This window comes from Nannobrachium achirus (assembly GCF_963921795.1).
Source record: "Nannobrachium achirus genome assembly, chromosome: 19".
NCBI classification, from domain to species: Eukaryota; Metazoa; Chordata; class Actinopteri; order Myctophiformes; family Myctophidae; genus Nannobrachium; species Nannobrachium achirus.
Window position 1 is genome coordinate 37,440,814 of NC_137826.1, and position 23,579 is coordinate 37,464,392.

General features: G+C 43.2%; 1 protein-coding gene across 1 annotated transcript in view; it reads right to left on the reverse strand.

The window, feature by feature from the left end:
* rapgef6 (Rap guanine nucleotide exchange factor (GEF) 6) overlaps positions 1-23,579 on the reverse strand; it is a 236,609-nt gene that overhangs the window by 131,721 nt on the left and 81,309 nt on the right. Inside the window, 2 exon segments of the mRNA XM_080748853.1 lie at positions 7,318-7,335; positions 9,919-10,062. Of these exon segments, the coding sequence (XP_080604979.1) occupies positions 7,318-7,335; positions 9,919-10,062 (162 nt within the window).

The following is a 23,579-nucleotide window of genomic DNA, read 5'->3' on the forward strand; positions in this document are numbered from 1 at the left end:
AATATAATATGTCATTTACGCAGGCATTAGCCTTCACGTCAAGAGGAGCCGGGATATTTATGACCACGCACTGATATGAGTCACACCCGTTACTCCCCAATGTGCATGACGAACGCAATCACAATCACATTAAGTCAATGAGCGAACTAAAAAAATGTTGGGTTAGGGTTAGCTTCAAAATGGATAATGTAAATAATAAGCTTTATTAATTAAAAAAGCATGTCACCCATTTCCAATCTTATCTCCATATAATTGGTCCTCACTAATGCTCATCATAAGATGACACCATTTCTGTCTACTCTGTTTCTCAGAGGATAAATCTGCCTACTATCATTGGTAGTCATTTTAAACAAGATTTTGTTAATGCAATATGGCTTCTACCGGGGCTTTCACCAGGAAGAGAAAGACTGTAGTTTCCATTTATTCTGTCCACAGCCCACTTCTGAGAGTGCGAATAGCCATAAATGGTGCCATCTTATAATGAGCAGCATTAGAGATGACTTATATTGAAAGGTTGAAAATAATTTCAGTAACGATCAGGGGAGGGAAACCAGGTGGGAGATAATTGTCATAGCACGTATTCCGTACTGGCTGGGGCAGCACCTGTCAGCAGGGAGTGTTGGGCGGGAGGAGTAGGACGAAGGCTCTACGTCCTCTCGGTGGGGGCTCCTCACTGGCAGGTGAGTCCGTAGGATACAACAGCAGTGACAACACAAGGAATCAATTGGCATAATGACTGAATTGGGGAGAAAAGGGGGTAAATAAATGTTTTCCCCGATTTAGATTAGAATTTGAATACATATAGTACATAACTACTCCAGTCACCCCATTTGTTGACCTCCAGAGCTGAGAGGGAACGTGAAATACAATACGCACTGAAATCACGCCAGCATCAGCCTTCACATCAGGCAGACCCCTTGTATGACAAAGCACTGGTATGAGTCACATCTCTGGCGCCGAAGCTGTATGATGACCACACTCAAATTTAATATTAAACTGAGATAATGGAGTGAAAATGTATGGTGATCCGAACAATACCAACGCATGACTAACACAATCACATCACCTTTAGCAAGGCAAAGAGGCAACATCAGGTCATCTCATTTATATCACTGTTGATAATTGAAAAGCCAGAATCTACAGTAAAGACAGACTTTGCAGAAATGACCAAAAGTCACAAATGTTTTTTTTTTTTCTCTTTTTTTTTCTCCACACAGGCACTAACGAAGGACTTCTGAGTACCGTAAGCAGAAACCATCTTCATGGAGGTGGCGTTCCTGATGTGGGTTTGTCAGCAGTATTCCACTGACACTGTGTAGGTTTGACCATTGACAACTGTAGCCAACCAGTACAATACAGTAATGAAGTCCTTCTTTCCTGACTCAGATAATAGAAGACAACAAATTATGTTACCATAATTATGCAGACAACACACACATGTAATAAACCATAACAGGAGTTGATTATGGTCCAAAACTAGCATTGATTAAATGCATTGAACAAATCAATGATTGGATGTGCCAGAATTGTCTTCAATTAACTCATTGCATGCCAGGCCCGATAGTCCCGAGATTATTTCAATGTCTTTCCCTGCCAGGCCCGATAGTCCCGAGAATTTCCGCCATTTTGAAAAAAAAAAGGCATGATAGAAATCGCGAAATTGCATGTTTAACCCCCATAGCAACCCCATCTATCAAACATGGCAGCCATCTTTGTTTACATTTTAGGAAAACATAATGGCTTGTATCTCATGAATGCCTGAACGGATTTCCATTCGGATTTTTTTGTTTGAAAGCTGTGAGCAATGTGGACACACGTGGTGCATTATCTAGGCATGGGTGTGCATGATCCGTGCACTATGAATTACATGGAAGTCTATGGAGACCAGAGGCACCATAGAGTACGAAGGTATTGTTAAATGGCGGGGAATGTGTTAAACAAAGAAAACAGTTTATTGTTTTTGGAGCCAAGGACGAGCGATTAGAAGTCAGTGCTCGGCTTCATTCTCTCTGTGGTCTGATCGCGGGTTCAGTTTTTATGCACCACATATTTAGAACAAACTCTCAGAAATCCTGCAGGTCTGCTACAACTTTGAGAGTTTATTTTAACAATGGCAGACAAAAGGATCGCCACCGTAAAAGGATTTCACACTGACTTTAGCATCACAGGGCACAGCTTTGGTCTACCACGAATACCAAGAACAACCCTAATCTGATAAATAAAATAAAAACAAGATTGTTATTTTTTATATAATAATAATAATAATGTAGTAATATCGTCTGTATTTCTTTATTATTACTACATTTAAGCTTGGAAATGCTCTTAACACCTATATACTTCATAGTAGGTCAATAGTGATAACTGTTGATCAACAACTCGACAAGCATTGTGAACCATTTCCGACGGATGTTCTCCTATTTTCGCCATGCATGTTATGACATACCCAGAATACAGCTGCTAGGGTTCATGTGGTTAAGGTAATTTTTCAGAACAGTCTACAAGTCACGTTTTAACAGCTTGTTAGTTTGTTGACTGAATGCACAGTTGATGCACCCAAGAGGAAGTTAAATGCAGTCAACGATGTAGTCATGCAGAATTGATATGTTCATTTGTTGACTAACAATGCACACAGTAACACATTCACAACCACTTGCACAATGTGTGCTAATATACTATTTTTCCCACTTCATAGTACAATAATAAAGCTAGACAGTCAGTGACTGCTTTCATTTATCTGAGTGTTTCTACACATAGCTTATCATCAGCTACCTATGCAACCTACTATAGACAGCCTAGGTGGGGTGACAACGAGAGGGGGAGGATTGGGTAAGGTTCCCCATCTCTTTAAAGTTAAGGTAAGGGTCCATTTGGGAATAGGGATGGGACAATACGAAAATTTCATATCACGATTATTGTGACCAAAGAAATCTCGATTTACGATATTATCGTGATAATCAAAACATCCATTATCCTGGGGCGGAACCTTTGCCTAAAAAATAGCAGATCTACACGCTCACAACGCGTCATTTGGTAGAGAGTAAAAAAAATACTTTATCAAGTACGTATAATATAAGTGTGTTTTACCAATAGAGGGTTTAAATGGTACGGGATATGCAGTTCGGCAAATAAAAGGTGAATTGATCCCAGTGCATGACAGAGGACAATATCACGATAAATTAAATCTCCACGATACAATTATCGTGAGTGTTTTTCATCACGATAAACGATAATATCACGGATCGTCCCATCCCTACACTGAGGTAAGTAGGGTGAATATAAGAAGCAGAAGAAGAAGTACCAGAAGAAAAAGAAGAAAATGAGTAGACAGGAAGCTAGCTAACCACAGGCTGTTCGTTGCGCTAGCGGCAGACCTGCTTCCGCTGTGCGCGTCTCTGTGACGACCGCGGCAGGTGGGATGCTGCTTCACGCTCTGCACGTGTCAACAAACAACAAGTCAAAACATTCATCTGTTCGTGTTCACATGAAGTTTATGAAAGTTTATGACATTGCTTACACACTGAGACAGTGGTTTGCAGAGCAACAAACACCGACAATGTAAATGAAAAAAAAAAAACATATAAAGACTAAATGTGAGGCCAAAGCAGGTGTGTGCGTGGATGTTGTAGGCTGTTGCATGTTTTACATTGTTGTTGTTTACACAAGCCACATTACTTCAGTTCCTTTGCACCTTTTTGTAACTGTACTACTGTTGCATTAGATAAGATAAGACCTGTATTGATCTAACTAGGGAAATGTGTGCACCATAGACAGCATAGCAGTTAAAAACAGATTTAATCGCCTCCTCCACACCGTAGGGTAGCGCCCTTTTACTTATCTCTATTCTTAATTGCTCCTTCCTATATCCATTTGCTTTTATAACATGTAATGCGCATTTGTTCATAATTTACCCTTCACCACAATGTGTCGTGGTTATTTTAGGAATTTCTGAAAATTAGGGACTCCAGGTTGAAAGCGTTTAATTAAACATTTCAGAGTTAAAGTATATCAATGTCTGGGGACCTCGAGACATCAAAAACACACACATGCACGCGCCCACGCACGTGCACATGTTTTTGGTGCTGAGCCAAATTGCAAAAACAGAATAATGGAAACAAGAGGGGGACTCCCAACTCACTTTTCAAAGCTCACATTTTTATTCACAGCAACACGTTATAACACCACGTTTCGACCTTGCAGTCTATTTTCTCCCCCCCAAAAAGATCAGAACATCACACACAAAGCCAGGGCCTCGCTGACAAAGTTACTACATGAAAGCGATAGAATAATACGAGGTAATACTTCATAGGGTTTTAGACTGCTGACTTTATTCTGGCCTCACCTCTTGTTACCCAGTAAAAAAGAAAGAAAATAAAAGAAAGCAGTCCGTCTGTGAAGTGAACCTGAGCGTGGATGTGTATAAAATAATGGGCCCGTCATCCTATAGGGCCATTGAGCACGGTGGCTCTCTGTGGACCAGAGATGAGGTGATGGCTTCATCCATCTCTCTCTAGACCTGTCTACACCAGAGGAAGAGAGCCTGTCAGTAACCCAGTAAGGCCTCCCCTGTCTTAATGAAGTGACTTGGACTGTGTGTGTATGTCCATATCTTTATGTGTGTGTGTGTGTGTGTGTGTGTGTGTGTGTGTGTGTGTGTGTGTGTGTGTGTGTGTGTGTGTGTGTGTGTGTGTGTGTGTGTGTGTGTCTGTGTGTGTGTGTGTGTGTGTGTGTGTGTGTGAGAGAGAGAGACTCTGACTCATTAGTAAGTCCCAGAGGTGCGTCATGGTAACGGGCCTGCACTGCACCCGTGTCTCCCCGTGGGCCCTCCTGCCGCCAGGCCGAATCAGGTTTCTGGATCAATGGGGGTCAATTACAACCAGAGGCATCACAGACAGAGCAGTTTAGACTGGATCAGCACCAAGTTGGTTACCTTGGTTGTCTAGTGTCTTGTCTGTCTGTCAACCTCCAAGTCCATGTCTGCCATCCACCAGGAGCAGAGAGAGGAAGAACGTGGAACAAGCAAGAAGAGCTAATCGACCCGTAATCTTCCACGATTTTACGAAGGTAACAAGACGTCCTGGTTTGTGATTGTCGCAGTTTCAAGATGGGACAGATTATTTGTAAAAAAAAATAAAAAATGTCCCAGGTCAATAAAATTGTGCCTGCTTTCATCACAATGCATAACAGGGTCGGCACCTGTCGCAGGTTTGAATCCCGTTCCCGACGACCTTTTCTGCGTGTCACTCCCCATCTCTCTCCCCATTTCCGGTCAGTACTGTCCTATCGATAAATGCCACAAAAGAAATCTTAAAAAACAGAAGAACAATAAATCTCCGCCAGGTCAGGTGGTCTGGCCAGGGCTGTTTAAGTTGTGGGCTGTAGCCGTCAGGACCTGAAGCTACTGTACTAACAAGCGTAATGCTTGGGGCACTTTGATGTCTTTTGTTTTTCTGACCATGTTCAAGTTCAAGTGCGAACACACCATTTGATGACTCAGTCCTCATTCCAGTCCCATTTTAGACCATCTCATACCAGTGGATCTGGGAGCAGTGACCAGTGACTCACAAGAAATGTAGTTTTTGGCTTTTCTGTGTGTCCTCCACAAAAGACATGCTGTAATCCTGGTCTCTATTACTGCCTCCCCCTGGCCAGCCGGTGCCCCTGATGGAGGGGAAAGGAATTGAACATGTTCCTTCCACACAATACATCTCCCTGTCAGGTGATAAGAAGCGGCCTGCTCACTCCTCACCTCACCACACCGCACTGAAGGAAGCATGAGCTCAGTTCGGGGCTCTCCCCAGGCTGGCAGAGGGAGAATAGCGCCCTGGATTACAGCTTAGGCAATTGGCACCGGGTGAAAAATGGGTTACAAAATTGTGCTATAATTATATTATTGTATTTATTATATATTTATTAAAAAGCATGTTCTATGGTATTAAGAATTAAACCAGAGAGAGAGAGGGGGGGGGGGAGGGAGAGAGAGAGAGAGAGAGAGAGAGAGAGAGAGAGAGAGAGAGAGAGAGAGAGAGAGAGAGAGAGAGAGAGAGAGCATACATCAGTAGATATCAGTGGTAATGGATTACTGATGCTATTAGAGGGTATCATAAGGTCTGCTGTGATCCACTGCCAGAAAAGAGTTATATTTGTGTGTGGTCTCTGTCATGTCCAGTCATTAGCAGCATTATGCACAACTGGATAACCTTGTAGAAAGAAAGACAGACAGAAATAGCACCCCAAATCCTATAACTGAATCCAGTGCCTTGTATGATGAAAACCTTGTGTGTCCAAAACCGTTTGTTTTGCATTTATCATTTTAAAAACGATTTAAACTAGTGAAAACAGACGATCTACAGGCGCACACAACGAGGCATTGTGTGCTTGTAGATCTGCTGTTTTCACTACTTTTGTGCGACAGCCTTGTATGATAAAGCAGGGCTTTGCTTTGAGAAATAACGTACAAATTTGAAATTTGGAGATACCAGGTTTCCACCCGACAACGACGATATCTTGCTGTGAAACTCTGATGACCTATTGTCTGAGAAAATAAACTGAAGCTCCAATCTGAAAGCTAATTTTTCATTTATTCCGTTAACCGCAAAACTTAATTATATTTTCAGTCAGTCAGTCAATCAATACACCCTTCCTTCCTTCCATTAATGAATAATCCAAGCACAACCATTTATATCGGCTGAACGACTTTGCATAGATAAAAAAAATAATAATAGTGATAATACTTGGTATCGATCCATGCCTGAGAATTCAAACCTGGCCCGGAACAAACAATTGCCCCACCTCAAAACCACAGCGTATTGTGAGTCCCAAACATGAACTTGAAGCCAAAGCCAAAATGACAGAACTGAATGTTTTCGACAGCCTCCGAGTCTTTCGACTCAGCCAGCCTGACCACAAGTGCATCAGCTTTGAGTCTACAGCAAACACATCACCTGTTCCACTTGGAAACAGTTTGTTTGTTGCTCTCAACACTCCCAGCATGCCCCCAGTGTATGTCACAGCTTGCAGCTTCCTCCTCTGCCACACTCACACTGTCATACTGTACAGTACATGTGGGTTAGAATCAACATGACCTGTTTCGTGACAACACTTTGTCACCAAACATCTTTCGGCAACCGTCATGATGACTCACATACTGTACATTGACGCAAAAAAAAACCAAGGGAAAACTGAAGGTGCACTTAGTAAGACATACAGGACAGATAGAGGAGCGTGACAGACATACAGACAGACAGACAGACAGACAGAGAAGAGTTACAGACAGACAGAAGACAGAAGAAGTAATGATGTAACTTTTTTCCCTCTTACCTGGTTGTCCACATAACTCTGGAGAGGCCAGGCGTCAGGAGAGACATATGCAGAGAGAGAGAGAGAGAGAGAGAAACAAGACAAACAATTAATCATAAGTCTGTGTGTGTGTGTGTGTGTGTGTGTGTGTGTGTGTGTGTGTGTGTGTGTGTGTGTGCGTGCGTGCGTGCATGCGTGTTGCAACGAAACAGTGGCACAGTGGCTTTCAAAAGGTGAATTAAAAGGCATGCGAGGGATTACCAGTTTTAATTATAATTTTAATTAGTACGGTATACACTGTATAGTGTATACCATACCACTGTACCGAAACCCCTTTTCAATTACATGAAAAATCTGACAACACTTCCCAAGGCATTCTGTGGGTCCACTGTGTCCAGCCCAGGTAAAATGACGTGTTTCGATGCGCTTGAGTTTTTCACAATAAGAGCAACAAGGATTCACATAAAATACTGCATAGTTGAAGCTCCTGTTTAACTGTTCTGTGTGCATAGCGTCTCTCGAACCATTTCTCGTCGGTTCGTGTTGCCCACGTGCCAGTAACTGCTACAGCAGTGGTTCTCAAAACAACATTTGGCCGCGGACCCCCGTCTCAAAATATGTTATGCCAATGTCAAAGATTAAATATTTAGTTTTAACCCTGCAAGGCCCAGCGTTGCTTTTTGGCAACATTTTTTAAATCATTTTCTAAAAAATGTTATAATTAGTTTTCCTGTTCTTTTTTCACAGAGGCTGACATTCACACTTCCCAGAGAAGTTGAAATTCCAGCGTCTGGACGAACAACATCTCACTTTTTAACTGAAGCTATTCCTCACAAAAAGTAAAGTAAAATGCCTGTAATATTGTTTTTCGTGATCATTAGAATGTCTAGAACATGTACATGTGTTATTATTGTGAGAAATATCCCCAAAATGCAAATTGGAGCATGATTTATGATTTATGGCTATAAAACCTTACAAAAACATTATTAATTTGTTAACATTACATTTTCCTGTGATTAGGACTCCTACAACACCATCTGATTTTTTTCAATTTCTTTTGGCCAGTAGAAATTAATTCGGGCCTTGCAGGGTTAAGTGAACAAAATGTGTGCAAATGTTGCACACATTTTCAAGATCTATCAATGAGCTTGTATATCTGCTATTTTTGAATAGCAGATATATCAAATATGGTTAAAATGATTGTGATGCTAATTATGCTGGGGATCCCCTGGAAGTTACCACACCAAGGACCCCACTCTGAGAACCACTGTGCCACAGCACACGTGAGTCCGTTGTGGCAGTTAGAAGTTACGTAACAACTGCTCACAGAGGAACCAATGCGGCAGAGATGAGGCCGAGCTGCGGGCTAGAGAGGTAATTTAAAAAAAGTGGAACAATGGCCAAGAGAAGTGTGAGCAGGTAGGCTTGGAGGATAGAAGAACTTTACAGCCCCATGCCTGAGGCCCCCACTGTGATGCTGCAGAGGATTTCTGCACGTCAGTGAAGGAAGTATGTGTAAGCAAAGTGGGGAAAGAACGGGTGTGTGTCTGTGTGTGTGTGTGTGTGTGTGTGTGTGTGTGTGTGTGTGTGTGTGTGTGTGTGTGTGTGTGTGTGTGGGTGGGTGTGTGTGTGTGTGTGTGTGTGTGTGTGTGTGTGTGTGTGGGTGGGTGTGTGTGTGTGTGTGTGTGTGTATCAGAGCGTGGCTGTTGATGATTAGCGAAGACTGTAACTGAAACACTGGCTGCCCCCGCGTGATCCCATCTGCAGGAGGGAAACTCACTTACACAGATCAACACTCTCTCTCTCTCTCTCTCTCTCTCTCTCTCTCTCTCTCTCTCTCTCTCTCTCTCTCTCTCTGTGTCTCTCTCCCTCTCCATCTCACACGGTTTCAATACTTGGCTATATACTGTGCACACTGTCCTCAGGATTAGTCAAGGGAAATCCCGCCATAGCATTACAAAATGGCTTTAAAACACAAAGCCTACTCACTCATGTTTATACAACTCCTTACACATGTCAGATTTGGCTTTACAAAATCCTCTCAGCTCACGCAGTACATTCATCCTCGACTCCTTGAGCGAGGCTAATAGTAATCCTAATGCCGCGGTTATCTGCTGAACTGAAGTAGCGGTGTGTGATGAAGTGTCAAGTAGACTAAAAGCTCTAAAGCTACATACAGTATGTGGTTAACCTCACCACTGTCACCTTAATGCCATCGTTAAGGTTTTGGCTTTGTCCTAAATCCCACTCTAAGCCCGGGCCTAAACGAGGGATAGCTTCCCAGTTAGCTTGCCTCCAACCCAAACCACTGACAATGAATACCATTGTTTTGTGCTAGCCTTTCTCCATGTGGTGTGGGAGAGCTCTCAAACCCTCAACAGTTATTGCTAGCCTTCTTGCCCTCTGGACACACAGTGAATGTTCCCACTATAGCGTTAGCTCTGGGTTCCATACCGCAGTGGTTCTCAAAGTGGATTCCAGGGACTCTGTGGGTTCCTTTATGGGGGTCTAAATTGACCCATACAAGTCTGTAACTCTGAGAGTGTACAAATGGAACCAAATTATTTGGTTCCATTGTACACGGTCAAAGTTAAGGGGAAAATTTGAGAAACAGTGCCTTACCGTGCTGTAGGTTGTGGGCTCTTGGCCGTCAGTGATGAGTTCCCGCTCTCCCCGAGGGTTGACCCTCCTGAATCGCCGCCTGGACCTCCTCTGGGACCCCTCCCTCTGCAAGGCCCCCTCCTCCCCCTCGCTGCCATTATCCACCTGCAAAACACAAGCCACAGTCGCCTCAGGAGAACTGCAGACGTCAGAATCACAGCCGTCGGCCTGACCAGCGGAGGTCCGGTCCTCGCTCCCTGAGTTCTGAGAGCACGTTTCCGAGCTCCGTCTCAGAAGCTCCTTTCCGCCACGATTAGGACTTTCTGACGAGCTCTGTTTCTGAAGCCCCGGGTTCTGTTCCGAGGCTCCACGTTCCGGGACATCCAAGCCACGTTGGTGGCTTTCATCGCGTGGTTCCGAGTTGGCTACAGGAGGCTGTTCCTCCAACGGCTCCTGGTTGAACATCCAGTTCTTCCAGAGCATGGAGAGCCGGTGCCAGCGCAGCACACTCATCCGGACCGAAGGCACGCGGTTAGCACCACGCAATAAAATCCGAGGAACTAACAGGAGAAAGGAGAGGGAAAACCCAAAAGAAATTCAACCGAGGAGTAAACTTCCCGACATCCTGAAAGATCTGGGACAAAAAAAAATTGTCACATCCTTGGAGTCTCATCCACAGCATGCACACACATGGCGAGCATGGATTCAGAATCAAAAAGTGGACAGAAGTCCAACGGGCAGACGGATACACAAAGCACTCCTTCTTTATAGTTTGTAGATTTTCAGAGCGGCACTAAAGATGGGTCTTCTTGCTCGTCTGACGGCTGGGAGTTTGAATGCTCAGCTGCTCAACACGTTGCATACACATTACGCACGCTTACTCACGCGCTCTTTCTCACACACATACACACACGCACACACAAACACACAGGCCACAGTTTCCTGCAGGAAACCGTAAATACACAAATATCCTCTCCAGGCAGAAAAAGATTCCGGCCATACAATTCATTCCCCAGCCTCTTTGTACCCGCCTGTTGTTGGGAGGAGGAATTTGTTTTCTTTCTGCGTTGCATAATATTAACTCTGTCAATAGCTCCGTTATATATGCTCCGTCTGGGGTCTATAAGATGAAGGAAATATGAAATTTTTAAGTTTTCTCCACAAATGATCTCTAAGAAGTGTCATTGTTTGTCTTAAACAAACAAACAACAACCCCAAAACAAGGAGGGGTCGATATAAAAAAAAAGAATATTGACTGGCAATATACTGTACAGCACGTGGTCCCTAAACGGTTTTGCCCATGACCCAAAAGAGAAATTAGATGTTTGCCCCGGACCCAAACTAGTGAGAAAGAATAGCAGATGTACAAGCTCACACAATTTTCATTTCGTTTTTTTAGATTTTATTTATCAACTACTTTTGAATAGTTTTTTTTAGTGGTGTCCAACGATTAAATATTTTAATCGCGATTAATGTAGTTAATCGCGCGATTAATCGCAAATAAGTCATCAGCTTTTATCAGGTAACAATGTAACTTAGAGCGATATCTTTCAAGTCTTTCGTGGCCCTATTAACTTGGGAGTGGAAATATTTGCTGGATTTATGCAAAAGTATGTAAATCTTTTATTCGAAATCAATTAAAAACCTGAATAAATCATAATGGTATTGCATTAAACAGACTGCAGCTGATGGGTATAAATAAGGATCTGCTAAATGATTACTGTTGTGTCCACCTTTATGCTTTATTTATACTTTGTATTTTTTGTTACATCAACAGGGATGGACCTTGTAGCCAATATAGCCGATATTGTAGCCAATGTTTGTAAATATGCGATTAATTGCGATTAAAATAATTAATCGCGATTAACATAACGGTGAGTTAATTGCGATTAATTTAGTTAACTCGGACAGCACTAGTTTTTTTTTATTGTTGTTATTGTTCCAAGGTTATGATTTGAGCTTTATTTTTTTTACGCTTAGTAAATAACAAACCCCCAAAATAAAATGTCTATTGATTACTTGGAGTTGGAGACTTGAATTCATGGATATTGTTTGTTTTGTCTCATTCCTAAGCCAACGATTTGAGGAGACCCTTTGTGTCTCCATAGGGAACAAAGCAGTCTCCATAAGGAACCACTGATGGTCATCCAATTATTGGCTTTGGAATGCGGCAAAAACTAAAGAATATCCATGAATTCAAGTCTCCATGGGGTGAGTAATCCATAGAAAAAGAGAAAAAAGCCATCCCGTTTAAGTTTGGGAAACAGTGATATAGAGAATGTAGCTGCCGCCATTGACAGTTATTTAGTCATTTATTTGTTATTTTCTAAGTTGTTAATATGTTTGTTATTCTGCTCAAAAGTGATGCACCGGAAGTTGCCTCTGACGTATTCCATCCGGTTTGACATATATGGGGTGCCTGTTAATGGCTCCCTAGAGGTTCAGTGTGTCCGCAGCACACGTCCGTGCGGACGGGCGTGTGTGTTTGGAAGCAGCGTGGTGCTGACAAGTTTGTTTGTACTTTGGGAATCTCGCTACCTTCATTGCTGTGGATGCAGCCAGTGAGGTAAATGGATTGTCTGTATTTGTCTTTGTATTATCATTTCCTTATGTTTAAGTTACCCATGTTGTGCATTATGTTCTATTATTTATTCTTGTATTGTTTATGCTTTATTTACAGTTTTACGTTGGTTTTGGAGGCATGCAAGTGCGCTATAATAAACCATCAGTCAACAGAACAACCTGACTCGTTTTTGATCAATGAAGGCAGTGAAAGTAAAACTCATGCATCGATCCGATCCACGGCAACTCAACTCAACCTGTGTGGAGGTCTTCCAGACGGCGGCCGCTCTTCTGATCTGGCAGGCAGGAGTCCTGCTGCCGAACGGGACCAAGCGACGCCCCCGCGGGCCGTTTTTAGACACGCACTCGCTGTTCCACGGAGCTGCATAGTGGACGGTCAAAGAACCTTTCTCGCCTAAAGAGCACAGTGAACAACGCGACTTTGCCAGCTATAAAGACAGACGCCTAAGGTTAGTGCACAGTCTGCACAGTTCAAGGCAAAGAAGGAACCAACTGGTGCTACTAGCATGTTTCAGGTGCATTCAAGAGACATTCATTCAAAGCAAGAAGAGAAAGATCGCATTGTTATGCAAATTATGAATGAGCTAATGGAATGTTATTCATAGCCTAGTTTGTTTTGGTCTTTAAAGTGTTGCATAATGTATTAACGTATTCAGAGAATTAAATCTAAGGTTAATTTGACTTGGGACTTATGGTTTAAGTGTATGGTTATAAGTTAAGTGTGTGGGTTATAAGTAAAGATGTCAAAGTAACAACTCAAGCAAGTGAGTTGATAAGGACATTTTAAAGAACCTGCTCCAGAAAGGCACCTACTAAAGTTAAAGAACCAGTCCAACAAATGGAACCAATTAAAGTGTTTAAAGAAAGTTTGCAACCCGAAAGATCAAGGGTTTTGATATACAAGTTTGATTGCGTTTATGAACACTGGAAAGTCCAAGCAAAAAGAACCAAAAAGGGTGTCCTTAACCAGGCTCCACTTGAGCATTTGAGACGAGAAGTCAAGGCTCTTGAAAAGTACTCCAAAGAATTAAATGGCATTTACAATGCATACTGTAAAATTGAAACTCCAACCAGTGAACTGCGTCGCAGTATTGACAAGTGTAACCAAGTCACCAAGTATGTTGTCCAGACTGGTCAGATCCACATTCAGGGGACAGATGAGGATTCTGAGTGGCCTGAGGAGAAGGAAGCTGCAGCCATACTCACAGTTCTGAAGCTCGTGGCAGAGCAGGAGCAGCAACAAAGGCAGTTGGAGCAGATGAAAGAAGAGTACCTCGCAAGAGAACGCGCTATGGAGCAGATCCGGCAAGACATTGAGCGCTTGGAGGCACTTAAAAAGCTAAACGCTCCACAAGCTCCACCAGAAGTGAGCTTAGCTGCTAAAGGCACCCCCACCCTGGTTCCGCCCAAATCCTCTGATTCTGGCTCTTCAGAGATGAACAAGACGGCAGAAGAGGTGAAGTTTAAGAAGCCTGTTAAGAAAGCAGTTAAAGCAAAGAAGCCTGCTGCACACAAGCAACCTGCAGCAGCTAAGAAGCCCAAGAAGGCGGCAGCAAAGAAATCACCAAAGAAAGCCAAGAAGCCTGCAGCCACCAAGAAGTCACCCAAGAAAGCAAAGAAGGCTGCTGGCAAGAAAGTAGCAGCAAAAAGGTCCCAAAAGGTCACCAAGAGCTCCAAGAAGGAAAGGACACATTTTAAGGAGCATATGAAAAAGGGGCTCTTAAGAAGTGCTAATGTGGGAGGCAAAACTAGTCGACCACCTGACTAAGGTCATGCTGTAAAAACTGTTGCTCCTTTGTGTTTTTTGAAGTCCAAGGTCACATGATTTGCTTATGCATTTAAATTAATTGTACATTGAAGAGTTACTGTTTGAAATGGGGTTCAGTGACATGTGAATGTAAAGTATTAAGATCAGATAAAGGTTTCTTGTTTTTGACAATATTGTCTTAAGAGTTCAAGGTCATTTGAAATCCCAGAAGTGATTTGGTGGGGAGTGTAGCTGCCGCCATTGGCCTTTATTTAGTCATTTATTTGTTATTTTCTTCATTTGTTAATATTTCTTATTCTAAGCAAAGTGATGCACCGGAAGTTGCCATCCCACGTGTATTCCGGCTAGTTTGCCATATAGTGTGCTGGTTAATGGCTCGCCAGCAGCTCAGTGTGTTCGCACACGTCCGTGCGGGCGGACGGACGTGTGTGTTGTTTGTTCAGCAGCATGGCACTGGGAAAAGTTTGTCTGTGCATTCTTTGGGAACCTCATTACCTTCATTGTTGTGGATGCAGCCAGTGAGGTAAATGAATTGTTATTTGTCTTTTGTATCATTTCCTTATGTTTATGAGTTACATGTTGTGCTTATGTTCTATTATTTACTTTGTCTTGTATTTATGCTTTATTTACAGTTTTACGTTGATTTTGGAGCATCGCAAATATGCTTGAATAAATCACCAGTCAAATGAACAACCTGACTCGTTTTGATCAATGAAGGCAGTGAAAGAGAATGATGCCCTTTCGTCTGTCTGCATCTTTGTCTGTCTATCAGATTATCAGTGATAACACTAAAGGGAAACCCCACCAGAGATGAAAGTGAAAACCATCTGCATATTGCTGGGCTGCCCCATTGCAACCGCTCTGTTCTCTCTGCCCCCTTACGACAGAGCTTTAGAGATGTGCAACCAGAAGTCTTTGAAAGTTAATAATGGATAGGTAGTTGTTGTTGTTTTTTAAAGGTATTTGCTAAAAGGTTAAACCTCCATTTTCATCGTTGCTGTTCGGTAACGGGTTCTCCCCATCTATACTCTTTAGTAAACAGAAAATACATGTAAAGGTCAGGAGAGAAGGGATGCCACAAAAATGTGCTTCCATTTTGTAGTGCTTTAGTTCCAATTCTGTCTGCAATGTTTTTGTTTTGTTTCACCACTTTCCAATTTCTCTCAGTCTTTGCCTGTCTCTCTCTCACTCCCTCTCTCACAACCAATCTCTCTTTATTTCTGTATTTCTGTCTCTGTTGAGAGCAAGCTAATATGAAGCAGCTCCATTCATCCACAGTATTTAGTGGATCATGGGGCAGTGGTGTGACGCACGCTGTGGAGAGGAGAACACAGAGTCATTTAACCAACGCCGTACAACTCTATTGTTCATTTATTAACTAACTCCAAACGTATACAGCAGTCATGCAAATGTGTGCATTCATTCGTGACCCAGTAAGGTATGTAGGTAGGTATGTAGGTGGGTGTGGGTGTGCATGTGTATGCATGCATGCATGCATGCGTGCGTGCGAGCACATGCCTGATTTGTATGAGTTTTGGATCTGTACAATCGCTACTCAATCAGCAGACAGATAACTTGAGCTTAGCTTTAAGGGGAATGAGGCTTGCATTTGATTCGCCATCTTCAGTCAGATGCTTCCTTACCAGACCAATCATTTTCTGTATGAGCGTGTTTTTGTTTGGTTAGTTTTTTTGCCGTGGCCTCGGGCCAGTCATGTGTTTACTGCATTCCAACGATGTACAGACGCAAAGATGTTCCCATAGTGTAACGTCAGCATTTACAATGGATTGGTTTGGTTTGCATGATACATTGCCCTCACGGCCAGAGACGGTTGAGTTTAGGCATTATTTTAGACACTAGAAGCTCGGGCGGCCCAGCGTCTAGTCGGCGACCTGGCCAACTCGGGAACGATGTAAATAGGGAATGAATGCCCCGCCCTTTAATGCAAACCCCATTATACCTGTTGTCATAGGACCCGTTTTGACCATCTGTTTGCCTGTGTCCATTTATGCCCATATATGGAGATATCTGTTATCTGTCTGTCTGTCAGCCAGCGTCCATTTTATGTCCATATATGGAGATCACTGCAGATATAGTTCTGGGTCCATTTTATGCCCATATGCCCATATATGGAGATATCTGTCTATTTGCGTCCATTTCATGCCCATATATGGAGATCTCTGTATCTGTCTGTCTGTGTCCCTTTATGCCCGTATATGGAGATCTTTGTGATTCTGCGTAAATTTTATGCCCATATATGCCATTTGCGTCCATTTTATGCCCATATTATACCTGTTGTCATAGGACCCGTTTTGACCATATGTTTGCCTGTGTCCATTTATGCCCATATATGGAGATATCTGTTATCTGTCTGTCTGTCTGTCAGCGTCCATTTTATGTCCATATATGGAGATCACTGCAGATATAGTTCTGGGTCCATTTTATGCCCATATGCCCATATATGGAGATATCTGTCTATTTGCGTCCATTTCATGCCCATATATGGAGATCTCTGTATCTGTCTGTCTGTGTCCCTTTATGCCCGTATATGGAGATCTTTGTGATTCTGCGTAAATTTTATGCCCATATATGCCATTTGCGTCCATTTTATGCCCATTTATGGAGATCTCTGTATCCGTCTGTCTGTGTCCCTTTATGCCCGTGTATGGAGATCTTTGTGATTCTGCGTCCATTTTATGCCCATATATATGGAGATCTTTGTGATTCTGCGTACATTTTATGCCCATATATGCCATTTGCGTCCATTTTATGCCCATTTATGGAGATCTCTGTATCCGTCTGTCTGTGTCCCTTTATGCCCGTATATGGAGATCTTTGTGATTCTGCGTCCATTTTATGCCCATATATGCTATATATGGAGATATTCAGAGATTCTTTGTTGACTCATGTGGCGTACGTGATGTCAGAGCCTTTTATGAGTGATGTCACTCATAAAAGGCTATAAAAGGCTCCGGAACAGCCTGATGTCAACAATCAACCCCGCATAAGGAGATTCCGAACGTTTCGCGCCGGTTCGGGAAAACCGCGCGTCGGGTCGAGTCGAGACCCGGCACTGTACTCCGTGCCGCGGCGGGGAACGCGCGTGCCGAATCTGAAGCCGGTGGGACGAACGGTTCTCAAGATACGCGGATTACAGACAGACAGACAGACAGACACGCAGAGACTTCTCGCATTTATAGATACAATGCAAACTCCATTTCACGGGTCCTGTTGTCATAGGACCCGTTTTGACCATCTGTCTGTCTGTCGGTGTCCATTTTATGTCCATATGGAGATCACTGCAGATATAGTTCTGGGTCCATTTTATGACCATATATGCCCATATATGGAGATATCTGTCTATTTGCGTCCATTTTATGCCCATATATGGAGATCTCTGTATCTGTCTGTCTGTGTCCCTTTATGCCCGTATATGGAGATCTTTGTGATTCTGCATCCATTTTATGCCCATATATGCCATATGGAGATCTCTGCCCCACCCTTTAATTCAAACCCCAATATACCTGTTGTCATAGGACCCGTTTTGCCCATATATCTGTCTGTGTCCCTTTTATGCCCATATACGGAGATATCTGTCGGGTCGAGATTAGGCCCCTGTATCTGCCCATATGCCCATATATGGAGATCTCTGTATCAGTCTGTGTCCCTTTTATGCCTATATACAGAGATATCTGTCTATATATGCCCATATATGGAGATCTCTGTATCTGCCCATATGCCCATATATGGAGTTCTCAGTCTTATGCCCATATACGGAGATATCTTTCGGGTCGAGGCAAGGCCCAGCACTGCAGTGATGTCACAATGACTCAGTACTTGCGCCCGGCACTGCAGTGATGTCACAATGAGTCTGTATCTGCCCATATGCCCATATATGGAGTTCTCAGTCTTATGCCCATATACGGAGATATCTGTCGGGTCGAGGCAAGGCCCGGCACTGCAGTGATGTCACAATGACTCAGCGCTTGCGCCCGGCACTACAGTGATGTCACAATGAGTCAGCGCTTGCGCCGATTTTGCACCGATTTCCGCATAAGGAGATTCCGAACGTTTCACGCCGGTTAGGGAAAACCGCGCGTCGGGTCGAGGCCCGGCACTGCACTCCGTGCCGCGGCGGGGAGCGCGCGTGCCGAATCTGAAGCCGGTGGGACGAACGGTTCTCGAGATACGCGGATTACAGACAGACAGACACGCAGAGACTTCTCGCATTTATAGATAGATTAGTTTAGTGTGGTTATGTTTAGCATAAGGAACTGGGAGGCAGGTTAGTAACGGAGATGTTCAGCTCCACTTGTCACACAATGCACACTGGGTAGAATCCTGCTAACCTATGCATTCCAAAGTGAAAGACTACCGGAAAATGTGAGCGTCAACCATATAACACAATGAACCAGACAACTGTGATGCATGTCATCCCCCCTCTGCTTCTTTCTCTCCTGTCCTACCTACAATTTACAATTTTTAGACTTAAAACTGAACACAAAAAAAAACAGAATGTTCAAGTCATCTTAAAAAAATATTTAAATGAGAGTTACGTGTCGCTACACTGCGTTAACACGGATATTTAAACCCTGATCATGACCCTGACTTGGCCGTGATGACTGATATTCAAGTTCTGCACTGGTCTGTGCAAATTTGGGCAGGTCACCCTTGACTATCAGCACACACTAGCGAGAATTTATGATTTAAGTCTGGGGCTGATCAAACATTGGACCAGTCGGAACTGTCGCGGTTACATCAAACATGTTGGGATTTTTACGACTAGAATTTGGACACATATTAACATGATCGTGATTCCAAACCCTCGCACTGTGCTTTTCGGTTTTATAAGTCTAAAAATATCTTCTAGTGTATGTCCAACTACAGTACCATGATGCAACCGGTCTGGAACGCTCACTGATCATCAGCTAAGATAGACGGTAGAACTAGAACAGCAGTAAAGAAGGATCCATGGTCTGTGTGTTGACATACTGTACAGCCATCTGAGCTCACATGATCTATGGCACAGGTCTGTCTGTCTGTCTGTCTGTCTGTAACAGGAGGCACTGCTGTCAGTTTCTTGTTTAGTCCAGTGGTCCTTAACATGGGGTCATTGAGGTCTTATATTAACTGGTCCATGCTGCTGTCTACACAGCATCTATGTGTCTATATCTGTGTAGATACCCTGGATGTCAGTTTTAGTCATAGTCTGGTCATAGTGGACACACAGTCCGGCCATCATGTTTATTTTCCATGTTCTGGCCCGCCTGTTGCCTGTGAATATTATTCCTGTCCATCCTATGACAAGACTAATGGCACACACACACACATTACACGCTGCTACTATTCCCATGGTCCTAATTAGCTGACGGGCTGCAATGTGACTACAACAGGCTCTCTCTGCAGTCTGTGTGTGTATGTGTGTGTTTCATGTGTGTGTGTGTGTGTGTGTGTGTGTGTGTGTGTGTGTGTGTGTGTGTGTGTGTGTGTGTGTGTGTGTGTGTGTGTGTGTGTGTGTGTGTCTGGTGTGTCTGGCCGCTGTGTTCTCTCAGTTTAGTCAAGTAATATAAATACACACATTACTATCAGGACAGTGAGGCATAACATAGAGTACAATGGTATGAATGTAGTATTAAACACACTCACATAGATATTTGCACGCACGCACGCGCACACACACACACACACACACACACACACACACACACACACACACACACACACACACACACACACACACACACACACACACACACACACACACACACACACACACACACACACACACACACACACACACACAAATCATAAAAAAATGATAATAAATAATAATTACAATTTCAAACCACGCCTGGCAAAGATTAAAGAAGTGTTATCTACTCTCCACTCAGAACAATACTGGTGTAGCACAGAATTAGTCCACTTCACAACCCTAAACAGGCACATAAAGGAGCTACTTTGTAACTGCCAAAACACACTCGCACAAAGCACTACTACGGCAGGCTCCTCCTGAACTAAATTAGCTGACTCTTGCTAGCCTGAACACATGTGTATTTGTGTAACATTGATAGCGTTCAAATAAAGTTATTGTTTTGCTGTTTTTGTTTATTATCATATTCCTTTTTTATATATATTATTTTTATTATTATTATTATTATTATTGTAGTCATCTCCGGGCAAAAAGTGAGTCTACATCGTTGGCACCCAAGTTTAAAATGACCAGACAACAGCATCATCATCATCATCACTAGTAGCTGTACTACTGCATCTGTCAAAGTAGAACAGTCAGAGCGTGTCACTTAGCACAGCGGGAACCCGGCTCTGACATGTGTTGTGGACACAGGACACCGTAGGGTTTTCTTTGTTCTTTGAGCGTCAAAGAAGCAGACCGGAGAAGCAGTGACGAACTTTGTGCTCTTTAAGCGCATCATGACCAGTCAGTGCACCGGGTTGTTTACATCCTCTATGGCTGATAATAGCAGTGCTACGGCACGCCCTGCGCTGCGGCGCTGTGGACTGAACGCATTACAGCCCATTAAGACAGACGGGGCAGGGCAACGCACCAATACAACAACAACAACAACAATGTCTTCTTATGCAATCTGATTTCCTAGTTCACACACACAAATGCACACACACAAAGTTTTCATGCCACAGACCTCCAATATTTTCATGAGACTTCGGCACTAGCCGTTAAGAAAGTATGGATGAACTCCCCCCGAACCTAAATAATTTCAGGACGGGGAGCCCTCCCGAACCGAAATTAGTTAGGCTCCTTATTAGAGTGTGAAACGACCCTATGATTTACGAAAGAACGTACAAATTTGGAGATACGAGATTTCCACCCGACAACGACGATATACTAGTGTTGTTGCTGCTCTTATACCACTATTATTACTGGGGTTGGTGGGGGCCTGACAGTAGCCACCCGCGGGCCGCCTATTGGGGAACCCTGCTGTATACAAACACACACACAGTGTCATAATCTTATGATAAAGAATATTACTCTCTAATATCATAGGGTCCATCTGAACGGTGGGAATGGTTTCATTTTCTCTGCTCTCTGGTCCAGGGTGATGTCATGTGACGTGGTGCTTTGCGGCTGCGAAGCCGGGCCGGGCCGTGCCAGGCCAGGCCACTCTCTGGACAAATCTAATATACAGGCTCATTTCCTTCTCTCACTCACTCAATCATCCATTCAGTTGCTACTCACTCACTCCTCCATTCACAGTGGAGGGAGTGGGGAGGGGGAGGCTCTCTTTCATTCTCAAATCCACAATAACCTGCACTGGTAAAACATGCATTGACGCATAGACTCATTAGTGTACTCATAGTTTAGATTGTTGTCTCCACCAGCCGAAGGCTTGGGGGAGAGTATGTTTTCCCCTTCGTCCGTCCGTCCGTGCGTCCGTCCGTGTGTCCGTCCGTGTGTCCTCACAGTTTGTGTGCAGCTAATCTCAGTCGCCGTTGGCCCGGTCGCTGCCAAAGTGAGCACACACATTCCCTGGATGCCAATCTAGAACCTCTGCCCTAAATTTTTCAAATGGGCCTTTTCTAGCGCCACCTAGTGGCCGATGTCCACAAAACACATTTCTGTGCACTACTCTTACAGATTTTGTCAAAAAATCCTACAAATCGGTAGGCAGCATCTCGACAGTCATGTGATCGACACAGATCTGTCCGATTTTGCATATTCCATCCGGATTGGCTAAGATTGGCTTCCAAAGTTTGTAGGATTGAGCCGTTTTGAACAAAATGCCTCAAATCCCAAACGCAAAGTGCAATTATCATGAAATCGCGCACACACGTTCCCACTAGGCCGAGGAAGAAAAGCCACTTAATTGTTTTTAAATCAGCCTCATGGTGGCGCTATAACAGGCCGATTTGTGGTTTTACCTATAACTCCACCGATTAGTTTCAAACTTTGTAAGCGCACTCCCTAGAGGCTAAGGATAAACCTTTGCCCTGCATTTTTCACACCAGCCTTTTATAGCGCCACCTTTGGACCGACTTATGTAAAACACATTTTTGGATATTACTCCTTGAGATTTTATCCAAAGATCACGCAAATCGGTACACAGTATCTCTATAGTCATGTGATCAAGTCCGATCCGTCTGATATTTCATATTCCATCCTGATTGGCTAATATTAGCTTCCAAAGTTTGCAGGATTGCTCCGTTTTTGAACAAAATGCTTCAAATCATCAACACAGCTTGCGATTACCGTGAAATTTGCCACACATATTCCCACTAGGTCAAGGAACAAAAGCTACCTTTTTTCACATTGGCCTGTTATAGCGCCACCAGCAGGTAGCCTTTAGCAAAACAAATTTTTGGAACACAATGCTTCAAATCATGCATGCAGCGTCCGATTTCCATGAAAGATCTATGGTGAAGAACATATGCCACCCTTTTTACATTGGCCTATTATACAGTAGCACCACCAGGACACACAGCCTGGTGGAGACCTGTGCTCGGAAGAGCACTGCTTCTAGTTCCTCCTGTGTCAAGGCCGTTTTGAAAATTCTGGTATTTTTTGTACTTTGACTCAGTATATTTCTGATGTTGCCCCTGTTAACTGTAGACATTTAAGCACGTAAACCTCGTGTCCTTGTCTGACAGTACTTTATTCTTACATGAAGTGCATTCTGACTAGCAGCAAAATGACCTCTCTGTTCAATCTTGTGCAGTTTGCATAGATTAAAGCAAAATTAAATCTCACAAAATGTGTATGGCCAAGTCTTATTATTGTGCGATTTGTGAAACAGTGAAAGGAGGCTCTGTTTCCTCACGTCATTCAAGAAAGTAAGCTTAGTAAGATTGGACTACTTTTGAGGGGACAGACATACATACAGTGCATACATAGATGCAGACAAACCCTAGATTGCCTACGACCATGTCGTGCAGGGTCATTGTAAATTAGCTTAGATTAGATTTGCTGATATTCAGATTTTCCATGCTCAACCTATTTTTGTATGACAAATAATAAAAATAGACAATTTGCCATCTCGTAGATCGGCTTGTAAATTGGCTACTCTGGCTATTTCTTTTTTTAAATCTGACATAAAATAAAATATTTTGGGCCTATAATGACATGCAAAAAATAGAGACACCATGTTGAAAGTGTGTCTTTATATCCTTCAGAGTGTTACAGTTGTCCTTGGACAAATGTGTGCAGGAAAAAGCAGAGGAAACGTCAAAGCAGAGACAGGATTTGATCGCCGCTCGCCTGCTGCTATTGGTTTACGACTCTACTGCTCTCTCATCCTGCCTGATCCCTCCATGACAGACACAGAGAGAACCAGAGACGGAGCAGAGGAGATGGGGAAGG